The sequence below is a fragment of the Crocuta crocuta genome, unplaced genomic scaffold (assembly GCF_008692635.1).
Source record: "Crocuta crocuta isolate KB4526 unplaced genomic scaffold, BGI_CrCroc_1.0 scaffold687, whole genome shotgun sequence".
Taxonomy (NCBI): domain Eukaryota; kingdom Metazoa; phylum Chordata; class Mammalia; order Carnivora; family Hyaenidae; genus Crocuta; species Crocuta crocuta.
The window spans coordinates 1,289,676-1,315,272 of record NW_027530182.1 but is presented as its reverse complement, the minus strand read 5'-3'; the positions used below and the strand labels follow the sequence as shown (position 1 = coordinate 1,315,272).

At 39.4% G+C, this 25,597-nt stretch overlaps 2 protein-coding genes across 9 annotated transcripts in view; one reads left to right on the top strand and one right to left on the bottom strand.

The window, feature by feature from the left end:
- The window catches only part of PSIP1 (PC4 and SRSF1 interacting protein 1), a 40,345-nt gene extending 31,765 nt beyond the window's left edge, over positions 1–8,580 (top strand). The window contains exons 9-15 of one of the 5 annotated variants that reach the window (XM_077765049.1): positions 816–934; positions 3,539–3,594; positions 4,175–4,245; positions 4,453–4,554; positions 4,673–4,886; positions 6,007–6,118; positions 6,972–8,580. In XM_077765049.1, coding sequence (XP_077621175.1) covers positions 816–934; positions 3,539–3,594; positions 4,175–4,245; positions 4,453–4,554; positions 4,673–4,886; positions 6,007–6,118; positions 6,972–7,032 — 735 coding nt within the window. In that variant the 3' untranslated portion in view covers positions 7,033–8,580. The other 4 variants (XM_077765050.1, XM_077765052.1, XM_077765053.1 and 1 more) reach the window with 4 other exon arrangements.
- A 1,973-nt stretch (positions 8,581–10,553) lies between these two features.
- Positions 10,554–25,597, bottom strand: part of SNAPC3 (small nuclear RNA activating complex polypeptide 3) — a 38,123-nt gene continuing 23,079 nt past the window's right edge. For 2 of the 4 annotated variants that reach the window (XM_077765054.1, XM_077765056.1), the window contains 6 exons: positions 23,829–23,978; positions 18,279–18,361; positions 16,892–17,056; positions 13,445–13,552; positions 11,677–12,283; positions 10,554–10,901 (listed from right to left, as the gene is read on the bottom strand). In XM_077765054.1, coding sequence (XP_077621180.1) covers positions 12,136–12,283; positions 13,445–13,552; positions 16,892–17,056; positions 18,279–18,361; positions 23,829–23,978 — 654 coding nt within the window. In that variant the 3' untranslated portion in view covers positions 10,554–10,901; positions 11,677–12,135. The remainder of the gene's footprint in view (positions 10,902–11,676; positions 12,284–13,444; positions 13,553–16,891; positions 17,057–18,278; positions 18,362–23,828; positions 23,979–25,597) is intronic. The other 2 variants (XM_077765055.1, XM_077765057.1) reach the window with 2 other exon arrangements.

Below are 25,597 nucleotides of genomic sequence, written 5' to 3'. Positions count from 1 at the left end.
TACTATCAAGTAAAATATTCTATTTTTAGTTTCCTGTGTCGTTCTTTTTACCTCGGAAGCTTTCAGTATCTGTGAAAGTATGAATGTGATTAAAAGTAAAACTGACTTTCTCTACCTTTCTGTGTAAACTTGAATTAGCTGTGTTAAAAAGCATATTTGAAACTTTATTGTACATTCTAAATTTATCTTCCCTTTTCACAGTTATGATATGGAAATCAAATGTTCTCTCCAATAACCCACCTATCTAGAAAAGGTAGAAAAGTAGAAATTAAGCCATATGGGCTGTGACCAGAGAAACCTTAAAAGAGGTGCATTTATACAAGGATTTTTATTCTTTATTACAGTGAAATTCTTATCTACTCTTCAGGCCTATTTAGTTCACATTTTATCAGTGGTATTTGAATGTCACAGTTGTTTAGGAAGAAGTATTGTATGTGGCCTTGGAGATGTACAGACCCAGTTTGTGTATGTCTTCCCCCTCCCCCTGCGATTTCCAAATCTCTCAGAGGCCAAGCAATGTACTTGTCAGTAAACAGGTACTGAAATAAGAACCATGGTGTGGAGACAAATAGCCTGACATACTTTGGACCGAAGAACATCACTTAGTGTATCCCAGCAGTGCAGGAAGTAGATTTTAATTCCCTGAATCAGCAAGGGGAAGTTCAGTTTGGACAGCAACATGTATAATTCTTGAGATTTTAAAAAACCAGGGTCTTTGACCCTGAAGAAAACCAGTTGCTTTTTATTCCTCCCAAGATTGTAATTACAGTCACTGACTTGGTAGTTAACTAAATTCATCCTAATCCCCAAAACAGAAGAGAAAAGGTGGAAGAAACTTTCAGACTGCCCATAGGAGGAATATGTTGAAAGGCCAACACGAGAAAGAAGCTGCAGATAGAAAACGCAAGCAAGAGGAACAGATGGAAACTGAGCAGTAAGTATTTTTTTTATTATAAATTAATGATTTTTTTAAGCTAGCATGAAATTTTTAAATGATAGAATCTCATTTTTCAGACCTTGATGAAGCCTTTTAGAGAAGTGACTTTTCCCCTGTGTTAGAAAAAAAATCTTCAGTATATGATGGTAATCATGTTTCAGGCTTCATTCTTTGCTGAGTAAGAGGGTGAAATTCAGAGGTAATCACCCTGTGAATATTTTTAACTTAAACTGAAAGTGCAGAGAGGATTTAACTGTTAGTGGCTGTGCCGAAAGTGTCCTCATGCTCTGTTCACTTGTTTAGTATTAAGCGGAGGAGGTGGTGATAATGTGTGGGTGGAGAAAGAAGGAAATGTCCTTGTCCCGCCACCAGCAGGCCTCTCCCAAAGGACCCGCCACAGTGAGAGCACAGCTAGACACCCAGGAAGCCACTAAAGGAAAGCTGGAGGCTCCCAGGGTTTGAGTTCGAGGTGTGCAGTATGAAAGATGAGAGCGGATCTAAAAGTATTGATGGTAACAGACAGTACATACCATGGGGGATCCTTCCTCCTTTAACTTTATTCTATGAAATAATTTTATTCGAAGGAAAATAGCACGGGCAATGATGATTACAATTCACGTGCTTATTACATTTGTTTTCTTAGTTATCTTTAGACTGTCACTTCTGAGGCTTTCTTTGAAAAGCATTTTGTGAAGCATCTTGCATTATTCTGACCAAACTTGTTTTTTTGTGAATGGAGGTGATTTTAAAGACCTGCTGTAGGTCACTAAGACACATTTAATGATAAGTAATGAATTCTTTACATTAATTAACTTGTACTTTTTCTTTATAAAATACGGTTATGAGCCAAAGTCTCTTTACAAGTATAGCGTTCGACTATCTGCTTTCTTAGTTGTCTGGAGGATAATATATATAAGCAGTTTCAGCTGCTTGAGTGGAGTAATTGAAAAGATCTAAAGGTCAGATATGTTACTCCCTCTAGTCTGTTAGACTTCTGACCATTTCTGTAAATATATTAAAGTTATTTTTTGTTACCTATCCTTTTCTATCCTTTCACTGAAAAGTTGTTGGACTGTTTGTTGCTTTTAACTTTATTGTGCTCCCCAAATCCAGATAGAAAATCAGTCGTTGCTGAGTAAAACTAGCCCAGCCCTTCTTCAGTATCTCAAAGTTATCTTTATGTGTTGCAGTTTCTTTTTGAATGTCCTCCGAATGTAACTTTCTCAAATTCTAATATTTGTGTTTTCTTTCCTTCTCCTGTTATTACAAAACTTTGTACTTGGACAGTTTTGCTCTGTAAAGCATTTCAGATGCAGCTTGTATGAAATGCATTATGCAAAATAAAGTTTATTGTATTGTATTCCCAGCCAAACAACATGTAATCTACAGTAATAAAAAATATATCTCATTTTGGGCTCAAAGCATTAATCCAGTTACTGAAAAGAGAATACAAGTGGAGCAAACAAGAGATGAAGATCTTGAGACAGACTCATTGGACTGAATTCCCCCCTCCCCCCCCTTGATGGAAGAATGTTGCAGATTCTAAATTGAGGACTTCATTAATGGCATTATTACNGCCTTCATTCCTGTTAAGTTTTTTTTTTTTTTTTTTTAACCAAGCTTAAGATGAAGCTTTGTGTTTGAAAGTTAGAAGATGGTGGTTGTACATTATTTTATTTAGAAAGTATGAAAATTCATTTTGTTTTGAAGCTAGGTGTTAAACTGGAATAGCTCTTATACCCAGAGAATGGGGCAGTTGTGCCCTTCCCTTGACATTCCTTTGTTGTTTAATTCTTTAGAATCTTAATTGTTTTTTTTAATCCTGAGAGATTAAACAGTAGACTTGTTAAGAAAACAAAAATGAAACTGTAACCAAAATTTTAAAATAAAGTTTTTTTTAAAAAAAACCTGATTTTTAGATATTGTTTTGTTCTTGTCTATTTCAATTGGTTTATAATAGGGCCTGAACTCAAAACCAAGACACTAGAAATAATTTTTTTAAGGGTTATTTACAGTAAAATGGTACCTTTCTTTTGTAGAATGGTATGTAACTGTCCGCGAATGTTATTTAAGTGTGATATATTGACCAAAACCCCCCATTTTAATACAGTACTATTATCTTTGAACAGTGGGTTTAACCTTGAAACTTAACAACCCCTCCCAACTGTCTGCCTTCTTGGAGATGTGGGAAAAGTTAGTCTGTTTTGACATAACTGCTTTTAAAAATAATGTAGAATTCATGAAATGTTTATAAGCATTCTTTCCCCACTATGGTATGTTTGTCCATTGATCCTGAAATGGGGTCTTTAAGCAACACACTATTTACCATTGGAAAAAAATTTCACCATGACTACTGTTAAAGTTATTTGTGATGCCACGGAAACATTAGATTTTAGCATGTTAATTTTTACATATGTTTCTTGTTTATAGTTAATGCTGTGGCATTCTAAAGTTGTATTCGTTAGAGTCAATTCCTTGTGATCTAGGCTATTGATTTTCTATCTTAAATTTTTTTTTAGCTTTTACATAAGGGATTTTGGGCATTTAGTAATCAGTCACAAAGTTCCAATGTTTTGAAATATTTGTGTTAACATTTGATAGGCAGAATAAAGATGAAGGAAAGAAGCCAGAAGTTAAGAAAGTGGAGAAGAAGCGAGGTTAGTTATTTCCCTTTCTAAGATGTATAAAATTACACAGAGAAAGGAAGTTATATATTTAATTTTTCATGTGTAGGTTTTTAAATCATTTTATACAAGCTCTTAAGTCCCTTACAAATGTGGTTTTTCAAATCCCTAGTGGAGTCTCTACACATTGAACTTGTTAATAAGGAGTCATGCTTACGGTTTTATTGCTCATTTTCTGATGGTCATGTTATTGTAACATGGCCAAAAGCTAGATGTTTTCTCATTCTTTTTCACAAATCTCATTGTTTGAGTTTCTATATTTGGTTAAATGTGTAAGGTGAAACCGCTATTTAAGGATTGGTATAAAGGGGTTAATTGATGCAGACGGCTCAGACACCTATGCAGCTAGAAGGTGATTTTTTTCTTTAAATGATGAATGCTGCTTTCCTAAATACTAAAATATGCCAAATAACTTCTTAGTGATCTGGGCAGATTACTAAGAACCTTTTTAAAAATTCACCAGATCTTGTCATTGTGCTTTGTTTATTAGATTTATACAGAAATACGGATTTTGGAAAAAACTATTTACTGTGTTTCACATTTCAATTTATAGAAACATCAATGGATTCTCGACTTCAGAGGATACATGCTGAAATTAAAAATTCACTCAAAATTGATAATCTTGTAAGTGTTTAATACCTCATTTAAAAATACAGTACTGCCTTTATAGCTTCATGTTTTCTTATGATTTTATAAATATGGGTAATTTAAGAGAAGTGGGACCACTATTGGTGGTTTTGTATTGCCTTGAGATTTTAAAAATAATCTTTAGGAATAGATTATCCAGGTTGTGGTAATTAACAGTTATGACGTTACTGTTTTGTCACGAAGGACGTGAACAGATGTATTGAGGCCTTGGATGAACTCGCTTCACTTCAGGTCACGATGCAGCAAGCTCAGAAACACACAGAGATGATTACAACGCTGAAAAAAGTGAGTGATCTTGAATCGTGCAGATTTTAAAAACTTTTCTCATCACCACTTCATTAAGAAGTAACGTTTTAAAAATCAGTGAAGAAAACAATTGTGAGCGTGTATTTTGTTTTCTCAGATACGCCGATTCAAAGTTAGTCAGATTATCATGGAAAAGTCGACAATGTTGTATAACAAGTTTAAGAATATGTTTTTGGTTGGTGAAGGAGATTCTGTGATCACACAAGTGCTGAATAAATCTCTTGCCGAACAAAGACAGCATGAGGAAGCAAATAAAACCAAAGATCAAGGCAAGAAAGGGCCAAACAAAAAGCTAGAAAAGGAACAAACAGGTATGTGATGATAAGTTGCTTGCTGCTGGGACTATTTTTTAAAAATAGCTTTGATAGATGATTTCATTAATGTCTTTATTAAATGATGAAAAGGTCTCATAAAGCACTTAGAAAAACAGAAGCGAAGGTTCAGTACTCCTGTGTTTTCTTTTTCATCCAGTTTAAATCATTTTCATCAAGCTTAATTTAGTAGTAAATACTAGTGTTTAGAATACTATTAGCAGTTATTCTCTGTTCACTTCAATCAGGAAGAATTTCTGATCCCACAGTAGACAGGAAAGGAAGTCTCTGTGTCCCCATCAGCTAGCTTCTGCAATTATTAATACACCATCATTGCTCTGTTTTACCCTCATCTGGCTTCTCTGTAACCTCCCTGAAGATTGCTTTGAAGCCAATTCCAGATTTGCTACTTGCACCACAAATATTTCGGGGTATCTAAATATTTGTGACGGATTCTTAGAATCACAGTATTATTGTCAGTTTCCCCAATTCCATGTTATTAAATGTCTTAATTGTTGCTAAATATAGAAACAAATATTCAAAAGGAGTTGGATTTTTTCTCACTTATAAGGGCGCCTTAGAGATTTGTTAGAAAGTGCCCTCATCATTTAATTAATAATAGGACACAAAATTGTGTTAATTAGTAAGCAGTACTTTTGACACCTTCTGTTCTAAAATACCAATGGAAAATACAAAATTTTACTATGATTCACATTTTTATAAGAAATAGGCATTCTTTCTGGGGTGCTTGAGTGGCTCAGTTGGGTTAAGCATCTGACTCTTGGTTTAGCTAGGTCATGATCTCACCATTCCTGAGATTGAACCCTGCCTCAGACTCTGTGCTGACAGCACAGAGCCTGCTTATGATTCTCTCTGCCCCTCTCCCACTTGTGCTTTTGCTCTCATTCTCTCTCAGAGAACTTAAAAGATTTTCCTTTCTCTTACATATAAATATATATAGTAACCTTGCTTCTTAACTCAAAAGATTACAGTGTAATTTCTGATGAGGGTACATTAAGTACTAGAAACTTCTGGGCCATGTTTTATTTTTTGAGTATTTAGAGGATATTTCAAAAGTATTAGAAGCTCTGATGGTTTCTCCTCTGGAACCCTTCTAAAGGTTCAAAGACTCTGAATGGAGGATCTGATGCTCCAGACAGTAACCCAGCACAACACAATGGAGACAGCAGTGAAGAAAGCAAAGACAAGCACGAGGCCAGCAGTAAGAAAAAGTGAGGACAAGTTTTAATGGGTCATAATGTAGATTTTTAATTCTTAAGTCACATTGCTGTTCCAGTGTTATTTGTAGAAGAATTCTATTTTGATCACTCAATTCCTGAATTCAGAAAGCAAGATGAAAATCAAATAGGCAAAAAACCAAAAAAATATAATTTACAATTTGCCTGTAGTCAAAGGGAATAGAGCTAGATAGTAGGATTCTAGTTTAAGCAACTATTGTTCTTTGGATTTCTTTCACTGATGCAGCTTTAATAGTGACTTACGTTCGTACTTTCTTGAATTGTGACAGAATAATACAAAAATTAGAATCACAGGCTATTTTCTGCTGCACCGACTCTAAATAACTAGCTTCTGCACCAACTCTAAATAACTAGTTACTGAACTGGGATTATCCAAGTTTTGCCTTGTTCTGCTGCACATTTGGAGGGCTTGGAGTCAGGCATCCCTTCTAATTCTGAAATTCAGGGAAATCTTGTCATCTCTCTGTCATGCCCTCTCTTTAGTAAGGTTTGTATTGTGTTGGTATCAGTTTTAGTATATGTGCTGCCGAAGCAAGCACTGTAATGTGTTGATATCAAAGAGAATTCAGTTTGAAGCTGGAAATGATGGAAAGGGCCTGGCAACTCACGCTTCTCTGAGTTATTTTTTGTTTGATCTCAGTATTACTTTAGGAAGACACAACATGGTAAAATAAAGCTTTGAACAAAAAGAAGTCAAGATTATTATTTTTTTTAATCCTTTGGTGATCTTAAAAACATTATGCATGGATATAATGTGTTTTTCCCTTCCTCTTGAAGGAAAAAAGCCCCCAATCCCAGTTGACACACCTTTCTTTCCTTTCTTTAGGCCATCCAGTGAAGAGAGAGAGACTGAAATATCTCTGAAGGATTCTACACTAGATAATTAGGTTGACATACCTGGAATATAAAGAACATTTGAGAAGTTTGTAATGGTTTTCATTTGAAATATTTAGACTGCTGAAAGTTTTAAATTTTTATAAGCATAGGTTTTGATGTTGAAAACTTGTTTTGAGGGAGAAAAATCCCTTTATATTTGTTTAAAAGTAATTAAAACATTATTGCTAATTGTACTTGTGCAGTATTAACAGTTACATTATTCAGTAAATGTGAGGGAAAATTCATTTAGGAAATGTTAAACTGCTTTTCCAGACATTGGTTGTAGCATAATTTCAATTAGTGTGTGTATGTTAATGTGTAATTGATAGTAGAGAAAACGTTACATTTTTAAAACTGCTACTTGTATAAAACTTTCCTCTTTCCCAAATACTGTGGGTTTTGTGCATAGTTTTTACAAATACTGGATTTACCAGAGTTGTCTTTTCACTGTTTGTGGGTTTTGTAGAAGTTATGCATTTTTATGGTAGACAAAATGTTACTTCTATACAGGTACTCACTTTTATCAAAAGTTAATTTTAATCTCACAGTCTACATTGTGCTACATTCTCCTGCTGCTTTGTAACAATTTGTGGTCTGTATGCCTTTTTGTATGACAACTAGATATCCAACTGACATTGAACTGACAATTCTACAAGGTACAAAACTCATGTTAACTTTTGAAGGTAATTTAGGTTTTATGGCTGGGAATTCAGTGAAGTCACCTGACTTCCTGCAGAAAGCAAAATAGGTATATATAGGAATGAATCTGGCGTTAGGGTTCAACCATCTAAGATCCTTTACAGGCACTAGTAGCTGAAACTAAAAACTAAATGATAAAAGTTTATTTTTGAGAACTGTCTCAAGTTTCTGAATTTTTAAAAAGTCACACTCATTTAAGGAAGTCACGAAGTATTTTTTTAATTGGAAAAAAAAATCCATGATTCTTATGCAGTAAATAGAAGTAAATACTATATAAGAAAACTAACCTATTTGAAAACATGGCTATATCAGAAGGGAATTATTTAGAGATCCTGCATGTGACAGAATTGTAAGGAGCAGAAATACATGTTGCTCCGAGGCAGTTAGACAAAGTAAAGGAGTACTTTCATAGTCTGTATATTCATGTATATGGACTTAAGTCAGGGTAAATCAAGGGTAACAAAACTTAGGATAACTTAACAAATAGCATTTCTAAGATATTTTGAATATTAGGTCAGTTGGTGGTTTTCAGTAGCTAAGACACTTCTCATGTTTTGAAACTATGAATATGGGGAAAAGGCTTAATACTATACTACCAGTGTTTGCATGTGACATGCATTGTATGTTCTGACCTCTCAGGTAATTGCTTTCATCTATAGATGAAAAGTCTGAGTTATTTCAGTAATTGGAGTTTTGCTTTTTGAGAGGTCTTCCAGTGGAACCAGGACCCACTGTTTTGAGGGAACTATTGATATTATATCTGGTCCTTAATCCAACTTAAATTTGGACAGATTTATTCTAGTTAAGCCATAAGTGTCAACATTGTAAACTTGTTTTGATTAAAGGATTTTTCTATCAAACTCTACTAGTAAATTCTTTGCTATTTATTTTTGGGATTCTGGATTTGCTTCCAACAGAGTAGTAATTTCTTAGTTAACTTGGTATAGAGATTGTGTTGTCTGGGGAGACAATGTAACTAAATCTTTAGTAAGCTAAGAATGTTACACTTGTTCACCCTCCCCTTTTCTTCTGTGACCCAACAGATTGATAATAGTTTTACTGAGAAACCACAGAATATTCAACTTCAGGAGATCTATATAATAGCATTCTGATCATTTATGTCTGCTTGTTTGGGCTGGCCTTGCTCTAAACCATTGACTTACATGGCATTCAACGTAACGGGCCTTCTCTTTTCTATTTGCCATAGGCTGGTTCACAGGTAACTACCACCCTGAGAACTTTTAAAAAGTCATAAATACCAGTGACATCCAGGAGCATTTGCTCAATTTAAACTGTGTACTTGGTCAAAACTCCAGCGCTGAATAAGTCAAGTCACTAAGATAATTTAAATGAGACAGCAAACGAGGGGGGAATATTATTTTTGGTATGTATAAACCACCTAATGTCATGCTTTCTCAACCACTGGAGAACATTTTTTAAAGAGTAGTGGGTGCCCAGGCTCAGTCAGTTGGACATCCCAACTTCGGCTTATGGTCATCATCTCCCAGTTTGTGAGTTTGAGCCCTGTGTGGGCTCTGTGCTGACAATGTGAAGCAGGCTCCAGGCCTTGAGCTATGTCTCCCTTTCTCTGCCCCTCCCCTGCTCACGCTTTCTCTCTGAAAAATGAATCAATGTTAAAAAAAATTTTTTTTTAAATAAAAGAGTAAGTTATGGCCCTACAGAATGAATCGTTGAAAATTTTCTTAAATGCTTTGGAGAAATTTCAGAAGTACCATCTGAATTGGAGGAACTGAATGTATAAACTTGACTATGTTAATAAGCCTTCTGCTATCATATCCTGTGGTTTCAAATAGTAAGATGGCATTTTACCCACTTTTTGCTGATCTAGCGATTGCCCTGTACCCACACACACTTACCTGGTTGAAGAGGTCAGGTCAAGATGAGGGCTGCCAACTAATTCTACATAAGAGCAAAGGCTTTTATGAGGCTGCGAGGGCTTCACTAACACCTTATTTTGTGCCACTGCTCAGAGAAAGGACGATCTACTGGAAATAGCAAACCCATAATTATAGACCTTAAGAAATGAACTGCTATTAGGTAGAAATGCTTTTATTTTTATGCTGTTTCTCTAACCTTAGAGACGATAAAGACATTGTGACTGAATTGGGAGAAGGTAAAATTATCCTTACACTAGATACCAAAGGTTGATAAAGATAAACCAGTACTGCTTTTCTAAATACTGATTATTTGTGCACACTCATCCACTATTCTACCAAAATCTCATTCTAACTACAGAGGATACTAATCAAGTTCATTACAGTATTTTCGTATTTGCTTTTCATCAGATAATATATGTAATTTAAGTTGTGCTCAGTATTGAATTTTACAGTTATAACCTCCCCAATTCAAGACCTCTTTTAGGCTTGTTTCAAAGTTAGAAGTTCTTTTGACTTGAGTTTGGTGGGATACCTGTATAACCAATAATACACTGGCAAGTTCTGGGAGTAACCTGGTTAGCCTTTCTTCCTCTATATTTTACAAGGAAATGATAAAAAGATATTTGAGCCTTTGTAATTTTAATGGAAGAGCCAGCAGGATAATAGTCTTAATGATAAAAGAATTTTACTAGCAGTAATATTTTAACTGAGAGTCTTTGTCCCCTAAAATGAATTGGTGGGCACCACACATGGATTAATGCTTCCACTGGGACCAGTGCACTTTTTGGAATTTTCTGTTTTGAGAATAGGAAAGGAAAATGAATAAAAGTAAACAGACCCTTGCATACTAATATGCAGTTTAAAAATGAAGGAGAAATTCATGTTTACCCATGGAACTTACAGGAATTGGTGAAATCAATAGTTTTGTAGCAGAATTTTCAGTCTGTTCAATTTATTAGCATCACTGGAAACATGAAAGTGAACACTGAGACAGTAACGGAAGCCAGGCCAGGGAGGGGCCTCTGAGTTCTTGACACTGACCCTCTGGTGCTGTGTCTACTGAGTCAGGGAATGAGAGCTCAGTACACTCGCCAGAAGCATGTGTTTGTCCTCCGCACCAGTGGGCTTAACTGGGTATGTAGAACTTAAGTCCACAAAACATTTCACTCCCAATCTCTTAAACTTAGAGGCTTAAAGGACTTGTCAGCTTTTGATCTGTATGGTAAATGTCTGCTCTTAGCCATCCAGGGAATGTGGAACTCAATGGACTTTAAATAAGTAACCTAGGAGAGAGAAAGTAGAATTTATGACACATTTAAAAGGAACAATTTTACAGCATTCTTAAAATTTTCCATCAAAAAGGTTTCCAGAAAGCATTTCAATCTAGAATAGAAAACTAGGTAACTACAATTTTCTCAAATGCTCTAGATCCGGTTGTTTACCAAAGGGGTCCTTTGGACCAGAATCAAAGAGAATAAGTAGGATTATCAGAGTGAGGGGGCCAGAAGAATGGAAGAGTTATTTTTGCATGCAGTAATATTGGGTATCATTGCTCCAGAATGAGTGAACCTAGCAATCCACAGGATCTTGACTTCCCATTTCCCAGTGGTCATATTACATAAAATCTGCTATTTTATTCTTTTTTGTAAGATTTTAAGTAATCTCTAGACCCAATGTGGGGATTGAATTTACAAGCTGAGATTAAGCATTGCATGCTCTACCGGCTGAGCCGGCCAGGTGCCTCAAAATCTATTTTCATAATAACATTAAACTGGGGGGAAAAAAAAAAAACCTCTTGTCAAGAAATGAAGCACCAATTTAAAGGTTACTTTTGTGAAGGTAGGAGTATATACTCAAAATCTTTTTACATTCATTATTCATTTAGCGAGTCTCATTAAAATGTTTAGTGTGCCTACTAGTTTCTAACAAAACAAAACCTAATACTCTAAATGAGCCCACTGTGAGATCAGATTACACAATAGCTATTCTTACTGTTGTTTGTTAAATCTACTTTTATTCTCCCTCATTTTTATTACAGATATTTGAATGATGTTATACCTTGGAAGCCTCACGGTGTAAGGTGTAGCTCTCCCATTCTTCAAGAATTTTCAGAACCACTTGATGATCCCACTTGATGTGTCATTAGCTGAAGTTTTCTAATTATAGATTAGTAAAAACCACTCTGGACACAGAATGAATAGGCAGGCCACAAGCCAGGCAAAAGAGAATACTTGAATCTGACAAAGGATTTGTATTCAAAATATAAAAAGCACTCCTACAACTTAGTAAGATAAACACTCTTAATGGGAAAATGCACTAAGTAAGAACCATATTTTGCAATAGATTTCCAAACGCAACTGACTTTATAAAAAAAAAAAAAACACCTGTGCCTTGAACTTGCGCAGGGCTGTGGGTAACTAGCTGACTGTCAGCTGGAGCTGGTTCCTCAGTGGGAGGTTTTGGAAATAAAGTAACCGTCCAAGGAGGCAGTTACGTCACAAGGGTGCACTTTTGTTACTAATTAAAGGTTCCAGGATCAACGTAAGGATAAGCAAGGAATTCTCCCAGTTTGTTGCCTTCTGAATCATAGTGGAGCATCCGAAAGCAAACATCACAAAAGAAACATGGGTCCTCTGGGGCAAAACTGTCATTGTTCGTCACCCATCTGTAATTTAAAAAAAAGATGTACATCATCACAATCAACAACTAACATGATCTGTAGTAATGTGTAAACATTCCCACTGTTACCATTCCATCTTAATACTTTACAATCCTTTATATGATAGGTGTGTGTGTGTGTACAGATAAAGATAGATAAATACAGACATACTACTACCAATACTCTGCAAGGCAAAAGGGCAACTGACAGAAACCCTGCAGAAGTCTCTGAAAGACTTCTTCAAGGTAAGTAGAGAAAAACATAAATTCACATGTGAATGTATCCTACACTTTAGCCATGACTCCCCTATCCTCCAAGTAATGGTTAACATTTACATACACCGTCTTGAAAAACCCACAGTGTTAGCTGCTACAGACCTAATAAACTTTTGTGTAACTAACTTCTCTTAACCAGTAAATGAGTTCTGCTTAATTTGAAAATGCCAGATGTTTTACCTAGAATTCAGGATAAAATGTCGGGTGTGTATATAAACGGGAATATTCAACTGATTGTTTTTTGGCTTGAAATGTTACTGGTCACAGTAAGAGGAAGACTTCAGTCTATTTGAATTCTGCACCTCTTGGTATGTTTTTACATTCCCTGATTTCCCATTTGATAACTGATTCATCATGTTTTCCTGTTGATCATTTAGCAAAGCATATTTTGGTGGGGGCAGGGAGCCCCAAAGAAATCTAGGATACACAATTACCCTCTTTTCCTCTGAATGCTTTCTTTCAAGTATGATCCACAGTTAAAAAGCAAACTAAATGTGCAGTACCACAGAGTAAAAACTTTATGAAACCATATTTTAACCTCATTACGTATATGAGATGCTGTGTTATTTTTTCATGGAGGGGATGCTGTGGGTGAAGCTTCTTTTGCAAACTGCAGACAAAAGACAGAACACGACGGCTCCTTGAAGTCACTGAGAACTGATTCATCCAAAGTCTGACCCACCCCTGGACTTTAATTATATAGAATTTGTTTCCTTGTTTAAATGTTGTGACCTAATTTGCAGCACTTACCTACCAGATAAAACCATATCTATTTATACCCCCAAACTAGAAATCCTCAGATTCAAATTCAGAATAGGAAACACTGACATAACTAAAAATGAAAAGCACCTGATTACTGAAAACCAGTAATTTTCAAATGATTACAACTTACCTGGCTGTGTACATTTTACAAACAAAACATTTTCTGGTCCATAACCAATGTTTCTTGATAAGAAGGGGATAAAGGGTCCTATCCAAGCAGTCATCACGATGGACAAGCCTTTTGTACATGAGAATAAATGAAGAGATTAAAATGCACGTTGTTGTGATCTAGAAAGAAATGTATCTGTGCCTCAACGTTTACACAAGTATATTTTTCATTTTTTTCCTTCTAAATGATTTGGGTCGAAAATCACTTGTTTCACTAGTGCTGACCGAACTGTTCCACAAAAACTCTCTCCTAAAGATCATTTTGGATTAAACCATGCTTTCTTTCCTGTGAAACATCCCAAAGCTTGCTATGGGGATACGCTTTAACTCGCTCTGAGGGAGCGTATCTTAAATATTCCACCAGAGAGCCACTGCTCACTCAACACTTCATACTTTTTCATGAAATCTAGTTTGGGCAACTATTTTACCTATTTAGTTACGTGGTATGTGCCTCTTGTTTACCGTCCTCTTTATTAAAATCTATATCTGACTCCTGGTATAATGTGAACTGACAGGATTTCAGTTTTAGGTGTCAGAATTAAGTCAACTGAAAATGGAAGTCCGTCTCCACTCCGCCAGGGATCAGACGATTGGGTTAAGGGAGTAAATCCCTTAACCATGCTGGACCTCAGATTCTCCACTCAAACAATGAAGAGACTGGACAAGAGTGTTCTTAATGTCTCTGACAATTCTAAAATTTGATTATTACCTTTTTTTCTTTTTTTAATAAGAAAGGGTAGCAGTATTATCAACTTTACCATCAGGACATGGTTAATACACTTGTACCAGTTAACCAACTCTTAAGACTATGGAATGGCACTGAACAGTTACATCCACCTGGAGGGTAAAAATGACTTGCAGCCTAAAACTACATTTAAAAACTCCTCACAGGGGGCACCTGGCTGGCTCAGGTGGTAGAGCAAACGACTCTCAGTCTCAGGGGGTGTGGATTCAGGCCCCATGTTGGGTATAGGGACTTGGGGCACCTCGGTGGTTTAGACTGTTGAGCGTCCAAATCTTGATATCGGCTCAGCTCCTGATCTCGCACTTGTGAGACTGAGCCCCGCGTCAGGCTCCATGTTGAGCACAGAGTCTGCTTGGGATTCTCGCTCCCTCTCTTTCTGCCCCTCTCGCCTGCTCATGCTCGCTTGCTCGCTCTTGAAATACGTTTAAAGAAAAAATTCTCTCCTGCCCCTGTCACTTACTTTTGTGCACATGATCTCTCTCAACTAAAATTAAGAGTTAAAATCTTTTAAAACAAAGTTAAATTAAATTTTAAAGTTAAAAAAAATTTTTTTAACTCCTTAGAAGTCCCATACTGTAACTGCCTAGTGTCAACTGTTTCCCCAAGTTGCCTCGAGTTTAAGGACTGACTGATACTGCTGTACAGTAAAAAATGTAAAAGTGGGGGTGCCTGGCTGCCTCAGTGGGGGAAGCGTCTGATTCTTGGTTTCAGCTCAGGTTGTAATCTTGCAGTTAATGGGTTTGAGCCCCACATCAGCTCCGCGCTGACAGTGTGGGGCCTGCTTACGGCTCTCCCTCCCCCTCTCTGTGCTCTCTCTCAAAAGAAACAAAAACAAAAAAACAACTGTAAAACTAAAAGCATAAAAAACTGGATTGTCGTCCATCTTCTGCTAATTCTCAGGCACATTCCCCTTCATCTGAGTGAAAGAACAGAACAGCTTCTAAAAAATTTAACACATTATCAAAGAAACGTATGTAATTTTAAGACCTGTAAAACTCTGAGGGTTATGGGCTCTCCTGGCTCTTGCGTCAACAGTTCTTCCCTGATGGCAACTGTTGTCGCATTCTGAACGGTTTCCTTTAAATTTAGCTCTTCCACATCCCTCTTCAGAACCAAAATGACTTTGGTTAAATATTTGATGTTCACATGATACCAAACGAATACTACTTATACCTACACTGCTCAACTGACTCCAGGTTCCTTTCATCGTGTAACACATGGTTTTCTAGCTACTAATTCTCTCGTGTTTGCATTTGCCTATGAGTCTTCAATGTACCTGTCGCTAACTCAGTTCTGTATTTCCTGACAGAAGGACAGACGTGGGGCGCCTGGGTGGCTCAGATGGTTGAGTGCCAGACTTTGGCTCAGGTCAGGATCTCGTGGTTCGCGGGTTCAAGCCCCGCGTCGGGCTCTGTGCTGACTGCCAGCTCAGAGCCTGGAGCCTATTTCAGAGTCTGTGTCTCCCTCTCTCTCTGCCCCTCCCCTGCTCCTGCTCTGTCTCTCTCTCTCTCAAAAATAAATATTAAAAACAAAAAAGGACAGCCATGCTCTCCACGTGTGCTGTGCACCAGCGGCAGGTCTAGCGGTTCTAGACGTGCTTCCCGAGCTCTCGGCCGTGCCCCAGTCTTGGAACTCGGCGGCTCGCTCGGCGGGCTGCATGGCCGGCGTGCCGGGGCTTCCCCTCCCGGCTCTGACAGTCCCTGTATGTCTCCCCCTATTCCAAGGTTTACTCTGTGTGAAGTACTTCCTGGGCTAGCTTCCTGAGGAGGAGTGCACGGAGGTCAAATTGTTCCGACACCGGCCCCTAAGAGCGGGCGCAGGGACTTTCTCAGGGCCTCTGTTCCTATTACTAGAATACTATACATGATGGTTAGATCACTGCTTCACAGAAAAACGCTCTCTCGGAATCAAAGCAGGGATACGGCAGGGCTTATTCCTATCTGTGGATCCTTCGTAAACTGACATTTCCTAAATAAGGGTACGAATAGCCTTATGCATGAGAGATGCCAGCTACACAAAACTTATCATCACAGAATCTCGTTTTAAACTACTTTAGTCCTTCCCCCTTTATACTTACAAAAGCACTAAGATTTCACATTTGTCAAATATTAGCATTCTTCTTCTCCCCCAACTGCTTTTATCTCCTTAAAAGTTTGGCAAAGAGGGGCGCCTGGGTGGCTTAGTCGGTTAAGCGGCCGACTTTCGCTTAGGTCAGGATCTCGCGGTTCGTGGGTTCGAGCCCCGCGTCGGGCTCTGTGCTGACTGCCAGCTCAGAGCCTNAAAAAAAAAAAAAAAGTTTGGCAAAGAGACAAGAAACCTAGATATATAGTTGCAAATCTGCCAATAAGCTAAGGGGCTGCGATATACAAAGTGGGTGGGTACTGCCTGTCTAATCTACAAAAGGAGCCGCTTCTTCACACTCTGAAGCCTCCCACAAACCGTAAAGTAGTTCACTCGCACACCTTCCCCAAAGCAACAGTGCAAATGGGTGGGCATTCTACGGAAAGCACACAGTTTTGCTGCTCCCAAGCCAAGCTGCGGTGACGCATCTTATTCCTCTTATTAAAAACGAAAACAAAGAAAAACTACCCGTGCCCTTATACTGTGAACTAAAGAAAAAGGAAAACGAACAAATGACAAAACGTCCCAGGGGCTGCCACTTACCTTATGTCAGTAATGACGACAACATGCTCACAGTCTCCCTGGTGACAATATAAGTACGGAAAACCCAGTTTAATATACAAGTCATTGAAGGTGAAGTCTTCCATTTTAGCGGTCTGAAATTTTCCATAGCCTCTATCATGGGACTCTGACCACTCAATGATAGTTCTAAAGGGGGCAAAAAGGCAACGGTGTTATTCCTCAAAAACCTAAAAATGACAGATTTGTCACAGGTGTGTGACTGCAATTATTTCTTAGAACCCGGCGCAATAAAATGACAGTTGCCATCTTGAAGCAAAAATCTCAGTGGCTGATACATGTTGAAATTAAGAACTCTGAATTCTTGGGGCATCTCGGTGGGGGCTCAGTCGGTTAAGCATCTGACTTTGGCTCAGGTCCTGATCTCATGGTTAATGTGTTTCAGCCCCACGTCGTCGGGCTCTGTGCTGACAGCTCAGAACCTAGAGCCCTGTTTTGGACTGTGTCTCCCTCTCATCTGCCCCTCCCCCACTAGGGCTCGGTCTCTCTCTCAAAAATAAACATTAAAAAAAAGAAAAAGAAAAAGAAATAATAGCAAATCATGGGGTGCCTGGGTGGCTCAGTCAGTTAAATATCTGACTTCGGCTCAGGTCATGATCCCACAGTTCATGAGTTCAAGGCCTATGTTGGGCTGTGTGCTGACAGCTCAGAGCCTGGAGCCTGCTTCGGATTCTGTGTCTCCCTCTCTCTGTCCCTCCCCTATTAGAGCTCTGTCTCTCTCAAAAATAAACATTAAAAAACAAGAAAAGAAGAAATTACAGTAAATCTTGGGGTGTCTGGCTGCCTCGTTGGTAGCAGCTCGTGATCTGCGGGTCGTGTACTGGAGTCCCACACTGGGCATGGATGATATTTAAAAAAACAGTAATAATAAAATTTTAAAAAGTACATATGTGTTTGTATACACACACACACACACACACAACACACACACACACACACGGGACACCTGGGTGGCTCAGTTGGTTGAGCGTCCGACTCTTGATTTCGGCTCAGGTCATAATCTCAAGATGTGTGAGTTCGGGCCCTGTGTGGGACTCAGTACTGACCGCACAGAGCCTGCCTGGGATTCCTTCACCCATCTCTCCACTTCTACCCTGCTCGTGCTCTCCCTCTCAAAATAAATAAAATGTTAAAAATTGAAAAACACGAAAAGAAAAAGATTCTCTTTCTCTCTGCCCTTCCCCTGCTTGCATGCACACTAATTCTCTCTCCAGAGATATTTTGACCCCAAAACAAACGAAACGGTCTAACAAAACAATTCCTTGCCAAAGATCCTTAACAGACCAGTTTGTGGAGCTCTGTTTTGAGAACCAGAGACAGGAAAGACTGAGAAGACTTCTGAAGACTGTACCTGCTCAAATCTCTGCACTCAGGGTATCTTTTATCATTATAAAATGTCCCTTCAAAATAAAAGAAGGCTGATTTGTACAGGTCCTGTTAAGAAAGCAGATGGGATTAAAAGAAAGTCCATTATTAACAATTATGAATTGCTACCAATTCAAAATGTACATGTCATAAAATCACACGTATTAATGTGCTTTATAGTAACTTTGTGCAACTGCACAAAATATGCTTAGCTCATTGGTTTTCAATTTAATGAGAACTTCCTATGGGATAAGTATTAGGCTACTTACCAGGGATAAGAATGTAAAGATATGATGAGATTTACCAAAGGAACCCAAAACTTCAATATTATTTTATAATATGCACACACAGCAGTGAGTTATTTTGGATACCAGAAGTCATGTCTTTGCTATTTCCCCAGCAATAATAACAGTCGTCACAGAATTATGTTTTTGGTTTTGTTTTGGGTTTTTTTTTTTTAGGATTTTCAGCATACTTTTACAAAAATTCTCCTTTCAAATTTTCAGTAAAATTTTCAATAATTCTTAGACAGAATTTGAGTACCTATTCTTACTCAAGCATGCTTGCCCCAAAGTACCATAGTGGTCACACAACTGGTCTGAACCCTGAGGTTTCTTAACCTTCCGTCTAGCAGCTTTCAGAGGGGCCTCTTGCTGCATCTTGAGACCAATTCTCACTGCAGAGCTGTGAAATGAGACTCTCAGGACGTGACCCAGGCGCCACGGTTTTCCCGAGCTCCCGGGAGATTATCTCATACGTGCGACTCTGAGACTCGGCTCTTCACCATATCCTTAGAATCAAACCCCCGGGGGAGGGCTTCTTTTTCTCACTTCGTACACCCTCTTCAGACTGCAGTTTCCTCACCCGCATAATCTAAGTTTCAGGCATTACAAAAATCTTACTATAAGAAAACCAAATTTATTTCCTCCTCTGAAGCTTCTCTTTTTACTTTTCTTTTTAATGTTTGTTTCAGAGCGTGCACCAGTGGGGGAGGGGCAGAGAAAGAGGGAGACAGAGGATCCGAAGTGGGCTCTGCACTGACAGCAGAGAGCACGACATGGCACTCGAACCCACTGACTGGGAGATCATGAAATGGGCCAAAGTCAGACACCTAACCGACTGAACCACCCAGGAGCCCCCAAAGCTTCTATTTTTCTTTCTTCACTCCCTTATCTACAAATTGTCTGTTAATGGCATCAGACACCCTTATCAGAGTGGCTGTACTATTTCTCCTTGGACTGTCCACTAAGTGTCCCTGACCCACTGTTTCCTCATGTAAGATAGGAGTATAACCAGCACCTCCTTTCCAGGTAGGATAATATGTACTATAGTGCCATATGTAGCTGCTAATAACATATAAACTGCCACTAAATATACTTCTGGACCCTCAAAGAGGTACGCTAGGGTGCAAAATAAAGGCTCTGAAAGACTTCTGCCTTATTTGGGGAACAAAAACAAAAGTTTAGCTTTTTTTTCATCACAAAATGCTTCTACAGAACTTCATTTTAAGTAATTTCGGCAACTCAGTGCTTTTGGTTAAGCCCAACTATCATCTTTTCGAAGGCAACTCTAAAAGAGCAAAACTATTTTCCATCCAAATTCTAAGTCATCCAAAATAACTTTTCCTTGTCCCAGGATACAAAGAGAATAGATGTGAGCAATCTCAATACCAGGTAATTTTCATTTTCAGTCCAGAGATCCTCACTAAACAGTCTCCGTATTTTGTCAGCTAATTCAGCTGACCAACTTTGGGGAAGGGTGGCTCACAGGAGGCTCACCAACCAACACGGAGAAGCTAGTTACTTCTGCTATTTTCTAATGTAGCCTGAGAGTCTACTGTTAACTATTTCCATTTTGGAAACAAAGTTAACTATCGACAACTAATATGATCATTGGAACAAAGTCATTTATTATTGTTTTAGGCATCCATTAGTCATCTGTTCTCTTGCTAACATTCAAATCGGCTATATTAGAATTTCAGAAATAGTCCTAGGATCTGCTGTCAGAAACATGGGACCCGGAAGGAGGTGCAGAAGAAGTGTGGGAAGGACATTTTTGTAACTTAGATCTTTGTTACTCTGTGTGCTATACCAGGGCTTTATTTACAATACGTAACAGAGTAACAGGGATGCAAAGTATTTTCTTAACCGTCCTCTACACAGGACTCTTAGGAGATTACCAACAAAAAAGGAAAAAAAGAACTAATCTGAGCAATGTTTAAAAAAATCAATAGACCAGACATTAAAATGTGAGGGACCATTAAAATAAAACAAAAACAAAAACAAAAAACTTGAGTAAAAAATACTGGCACTGATCTTATACATACATTTTTAAAATGCGCTCCATTCTTTAACTACTATAGTCCAAACACAAGTGTTAGCAAAACATATTATGTTTTAGACATACGGCTTTAAGAGATTTAAATATCCTGGTCCAATTTTTCCAGACTTCTCACATACTAAAGTCACCTAAGTTAATGTTCAAAATTCTTGCTTTGTTGGTTGGAATCAAGATTCTCCTTTCCTCAACTACAAGAACTGAAACTCATTGATTTTTTTTTTTTTCTTCCAAGGTTACCCGTGGAATACACGCCAAATAGCGGTCAAAAAGAGCATTATAACTGAAGGACCAATTTTCAGTGTTGTCAGGTGTGACAACGGCCTGAGGCGAACAGAGAAAATGATCTGGCAAAATGCTGAGAACTAGTGAGGGTGGGTAGTGGGTACAACAGGCCTCATCATACCATTTCCTGTGTGTATGTTCAGAATTTTCCAAGGCACCAGACTCCCCAAGAAAAAACAGGACTCACATATATAGGGGAAAAAATATTCCAAAGCAAAACTGAAAAAAAACCCAGAACCATAAAATATAAGTGCCAATTGGTGAAATAAAAAATCTTTCCACGGGCCAAACAAATGTTAGTATCTGCAAAATTTCACTTATTTTTGAGTTCACTTTCCAAAACCTAGCTACAGAACAAGGAACATATTTTCAAAAGGGCGATGTGTCAGCCGGCCCCCTGCTCAGAGAGAGCTGGGAAGGCATCAGCACTGACGGACAAACACAACAGACCAGCCGAGCCCGGTTAAAAACACTCTCCAGTGAAAACACATTCCCAGATCGGACTCATGCTGCTTTGAGCAGCGACGACCTGGCTGCAAAGGAGAGTGAATTTAGCTTCTGCTTATTAAAGTGAACCTCCAAACTTTATAGTTCCACCTGTTTTGGGCTTTTTTTGGTTTTGTTTTTTGGTTGTTGGTTGTTCTGATAGGGTTGAGACAAATCTACAGAAGAGGGTTGCTTCTCCTTTACAAGAAAGGTAAGTGTCTTATTTCCCGGTCTGCATACAGCCTGGAAATTCAACCTGTTTCTCTTTAATCTAACATTTATTTCCAAGAGCAACAACATGTCAAATCTGAAGAAACCAATGATCTTAAAACCATTTTCAAGGTGACTAAATTTAAGTGAAATCTGTGAGTCATGATGCTGGTCTCTGCCCATCGCTGAAAAGACCGGGACGCGGCCAGCCTTCGGCGGCAGAGAGACCTCAAACAGCAGCAGCCTATTATTCTAGGCACTGTAATACAGGCCAAAGGAAATACAGGGAGGGACAGTCAGGGAAAATTTCATGTTAATAAGTGAGTTCTGGGGCTCCTGGGAGGACCAGTCGGTTGAGCGTCCGACTTCGGCTCAGGTCATGATCTCACCATTTGGAAGTTCAAGCCCTGCATCTGGCTGTCTCCTGTCGGCGCAGAGCCTGCTTTGGATCCTGTTCCCCTCTCTTCACCCCTCCCCCGCTGCTCTCTCTCTCAAAAATAAACTAACATTAAGAAAAAGAAAGAAAATCAATTGCTTATAATATCCTAAAGCCTAGGTAAAGAAAATGTTGCAAGGAAGAAGGAATGTGCAGGTGTGTCCCGGGCCGATGAACTGTCAAAAAAGGAGAGAACGAAGCCTACGGTAACATCCATAAAAGTGGTTTTCGAGGCCTGGGAGGAACAAAAGTGAGCACGAGCCAAAGCGGTGGCAGAAGAAGAGAAACAATGAATTTAGTACGACTGTGAGCTTATTATCACCACGTCCTATGAACCAGGAGTCAGTGTGCTGAGAAGGAGGCAGGCAGGAGGCCGAGGCGGTGGCGACAGGAGGCTGCACGGTCAGGTGAAGGGTTGAGAGGGGAGTCCCTACTGCACGCTTGTGACGGCGGGGGGAGGGGCCGGACGGACGCAGGTAGCAGCGGGCTCAGTCCGTCCACGGTCACAGGTGGGAAGGCGGGGCTCACGGGCGGGAAGGCGGGGCTCACGGGCAGAGGGGTGGAGAGGTAAATGTGGGCGAGAGGTGATGGAAATCCTTTTCTGGTAACCTTTTTTCTCAGTGAAACAAGCAGCGAGGGTTTCAGCGGACGGTAGGTCAGGAGGAAGGACGTGGCGGTTTCAGAACGGCTGAAACAGCGCCCCCCAGCGGCGGCAGGGCACCTCGGCTACAGAAACGCGATACCGGTGCGAGGCGGCAGTGCGGCTGAGCGGAAGGGCCCGGGAGGCACTTAAAATAATGGTTTAAAGTAAATAAAGTAATCAGGAAATCAGGAGAGAACATGGCTACCAGAGAGACACTAACAGAGGTGAGAGTCCACTTAAAACCATGAAAATTGGCGAAAGACCAGAAGAATTTAGAAGAACCAAGAGGAAACCTAGGTTATAACAACATTTATATGGCTGGTGGCACAGGAACCAGCGAAAACAGTGATGGTTCCTGGCCAAACCCCATGGCCATGTTACTTGACCCAAATATCTTTTTCTGATCTACAGGAGATGCTGCCCCTTTTGAGCGGGCCAGCAAATCTGAGGGCTTCTACCAGAGCTGCACCATGGGAAAAAGGAGTTCGAATCTGCCCTCCGATGAAATGCACAAGGATCTACTACTTTACTGGGCAAACAAGCCCTTCTGAAACTTTGTGGGTGGCCGGCCGGTCCACCACTTTGCCCCTTTTCCATCCTTACCCAGTCGGTATGTACAGTTTCTCTGTCCTTTTGAGCGCACCTCCGGGGGAAACACCAGCATCGGATGGTATCTATGTCCCTGCTTGGTGCTGGTGCTGGATTTGCAGAACCTTCTATGGGCAGTGAGGCTCTCAGGTGGTGGGGAGCAGTTATGACAGACTGAAACTCAGAGTTTGAAAGAGCAGAGAGGGAACAGTAAATTCAAATGGCAGAGTGAGGAAAAGTGGTGTGAACATGGAGAAGACAGGTGGTTACCATGACCTTAAAAGGAAGGGTGGACACAGAATGGTTGAGACATGAAGGGGAGATAAGGAAATCAAAATTTAGCATAGTCTCATCTTTGAAAACATCTTGATGATAAAAAAAAGGGAAGAGATAAGTTTGATGGGATGGCAGAAAAGAAGAAAGCATTTCCTGGAAGATTTACTACTACAAATATCACTACTTACTAAGCTTAATATTATTATTGTTACTATTATTATTTCTTCTTGTTGGATGAAAGTTAACAAAAACAAAAACGACAGAAACCATCTTACTTTGCTGATGTGCTCAGGAGCCTGATCAGGAGTGTTGCTGAATTCCCCGCCAATCTGGAGGTCACTGACACAGCAAATTGAATCCCTCAGTTCCGTGAGCTTCTGACTGCCCAAGACCAGCATCGTCTGGTACGGTTTATGTTCTTTGTGCTAAAAGTCAGATGGTAAATTGGCAAGTGTCCACTGAGAGACAAAGCAATTAAACAGATCTAAATGATTTTCTTCAAGTTATCTCCATAACTCAGTGTTCTATTTCTTCTTGGATTCTGTATTTGTCTATTTGTCATCCATTAATTACAGGTCCGAACTAATGGCCACAACTGTTTACCTCTCCCCTGTGATCCAGACCCTGTTCTCTGAAACCTTCTCCTTGTTCTAACCCTCACACACCACGCCAGTACTTCCCATCCTAAATCAATGTAAGGTGAGGTAGCAGACAACTAGGGACAGCCCTGCACCCCAGGACCCACCAGAATTACCCAAAGTGGCCATTCCCAAGCTGTTTGCCCTGCCCTGCCTGGCTTTTCCCATGGAAACCTCAGTAAAGGCTGTCGCCTCTGGCTTCTCCTCACTGCTTCTGCCGCCTGAATTCACTGCTGCTTCCCTCCGTGGCCCTGCAGCTGTGGGATACTACTCATTTCTCTCAATAAATGTTAGTAATAAAAGTCTTCTCTCAATGGCATTGGCCTCTAGTGTGGTCCCTCAGTCACATCCATAAATTAAAATTGCAAGGGCATAATGGAGACACCTGGTGAATGGTCTGAGGGTTAAGCCCTCACGAATGGAATTAGTGTTCTTATAAAAGATCCCACAGAGCTCCCGAGCCCTTTCGCCGCATGAGAAATCTATGACCTGGATGAGGGCCCTTACCTGACTGTACTGGTCCCCTAACTTTAGACTGCCAGCATCCAGAACTGTGATAAATAAATTGCTCTCTATAAGCCACTCAGTCAGTGATATTTTTTTAGAGGTGCCAGAAGGGACTAAGCCACTTGGCAATGAACTTCTTTGTTTAAGCTGAAGTTTATAATCAAGATGCTATTAAGAGGACATTAGCGAGAAGAACCTCTGGCATATAACTTCACCCAGAAGCACTGTGCTTTAAAATTTCCTGGACGTTACCTCATTGAAGTCAAGCAACCTATATACTACTCTCATGTTAACAAACCCAGAGTTCAGTTTTACTGGTTTGGTTTGACTGGTAATTTCAAAACTTAATCAAACAAGGTAATTAGTACTAACTGTATGCAAGATGCTTCATTAACGACTATTCATTCAGGAGTGTAATTCATGTATAGTAATGTTTCAACTAAACTTTATCAAAATTTATGACAGGGGTGCCTGGGTGGCTCAGTTGGTTAAGGGTCCGACTTTGGCTCAGGTTATGATCTCACAGTTTCATGGGTTCGAGCCCCGCATTGGGCTCTGTGCTGACAGCCAGCTTGAAGCCTAGAGCCTGTTTCAGATTCTGTGTCTCCCTCTCTCTCTGATCCTCCCCTGCTCATGCTGTCTCTCTCTGCCTCTCCCTCCTCTCCCTCCTCCTCTTCTCCCTCCCTTCCTCCCTCCCTCCTTCTCTCTTCTCCTGCTTAGTGTGTGGACTATAAAGTGGTTCATAGTTTGACCTCTAGGGAAAACTGGATGTAATTTTGGATTTCTTTCTGTTTGCTGGTCCACCTATTTGGTTTTGGTTGTTGTTGTTTTGTTGTTTCATTTTTTTTTTTCTTTTCTTACTCTTGGATACAGAAAAAAAAATTATTTTTTTTCCATTT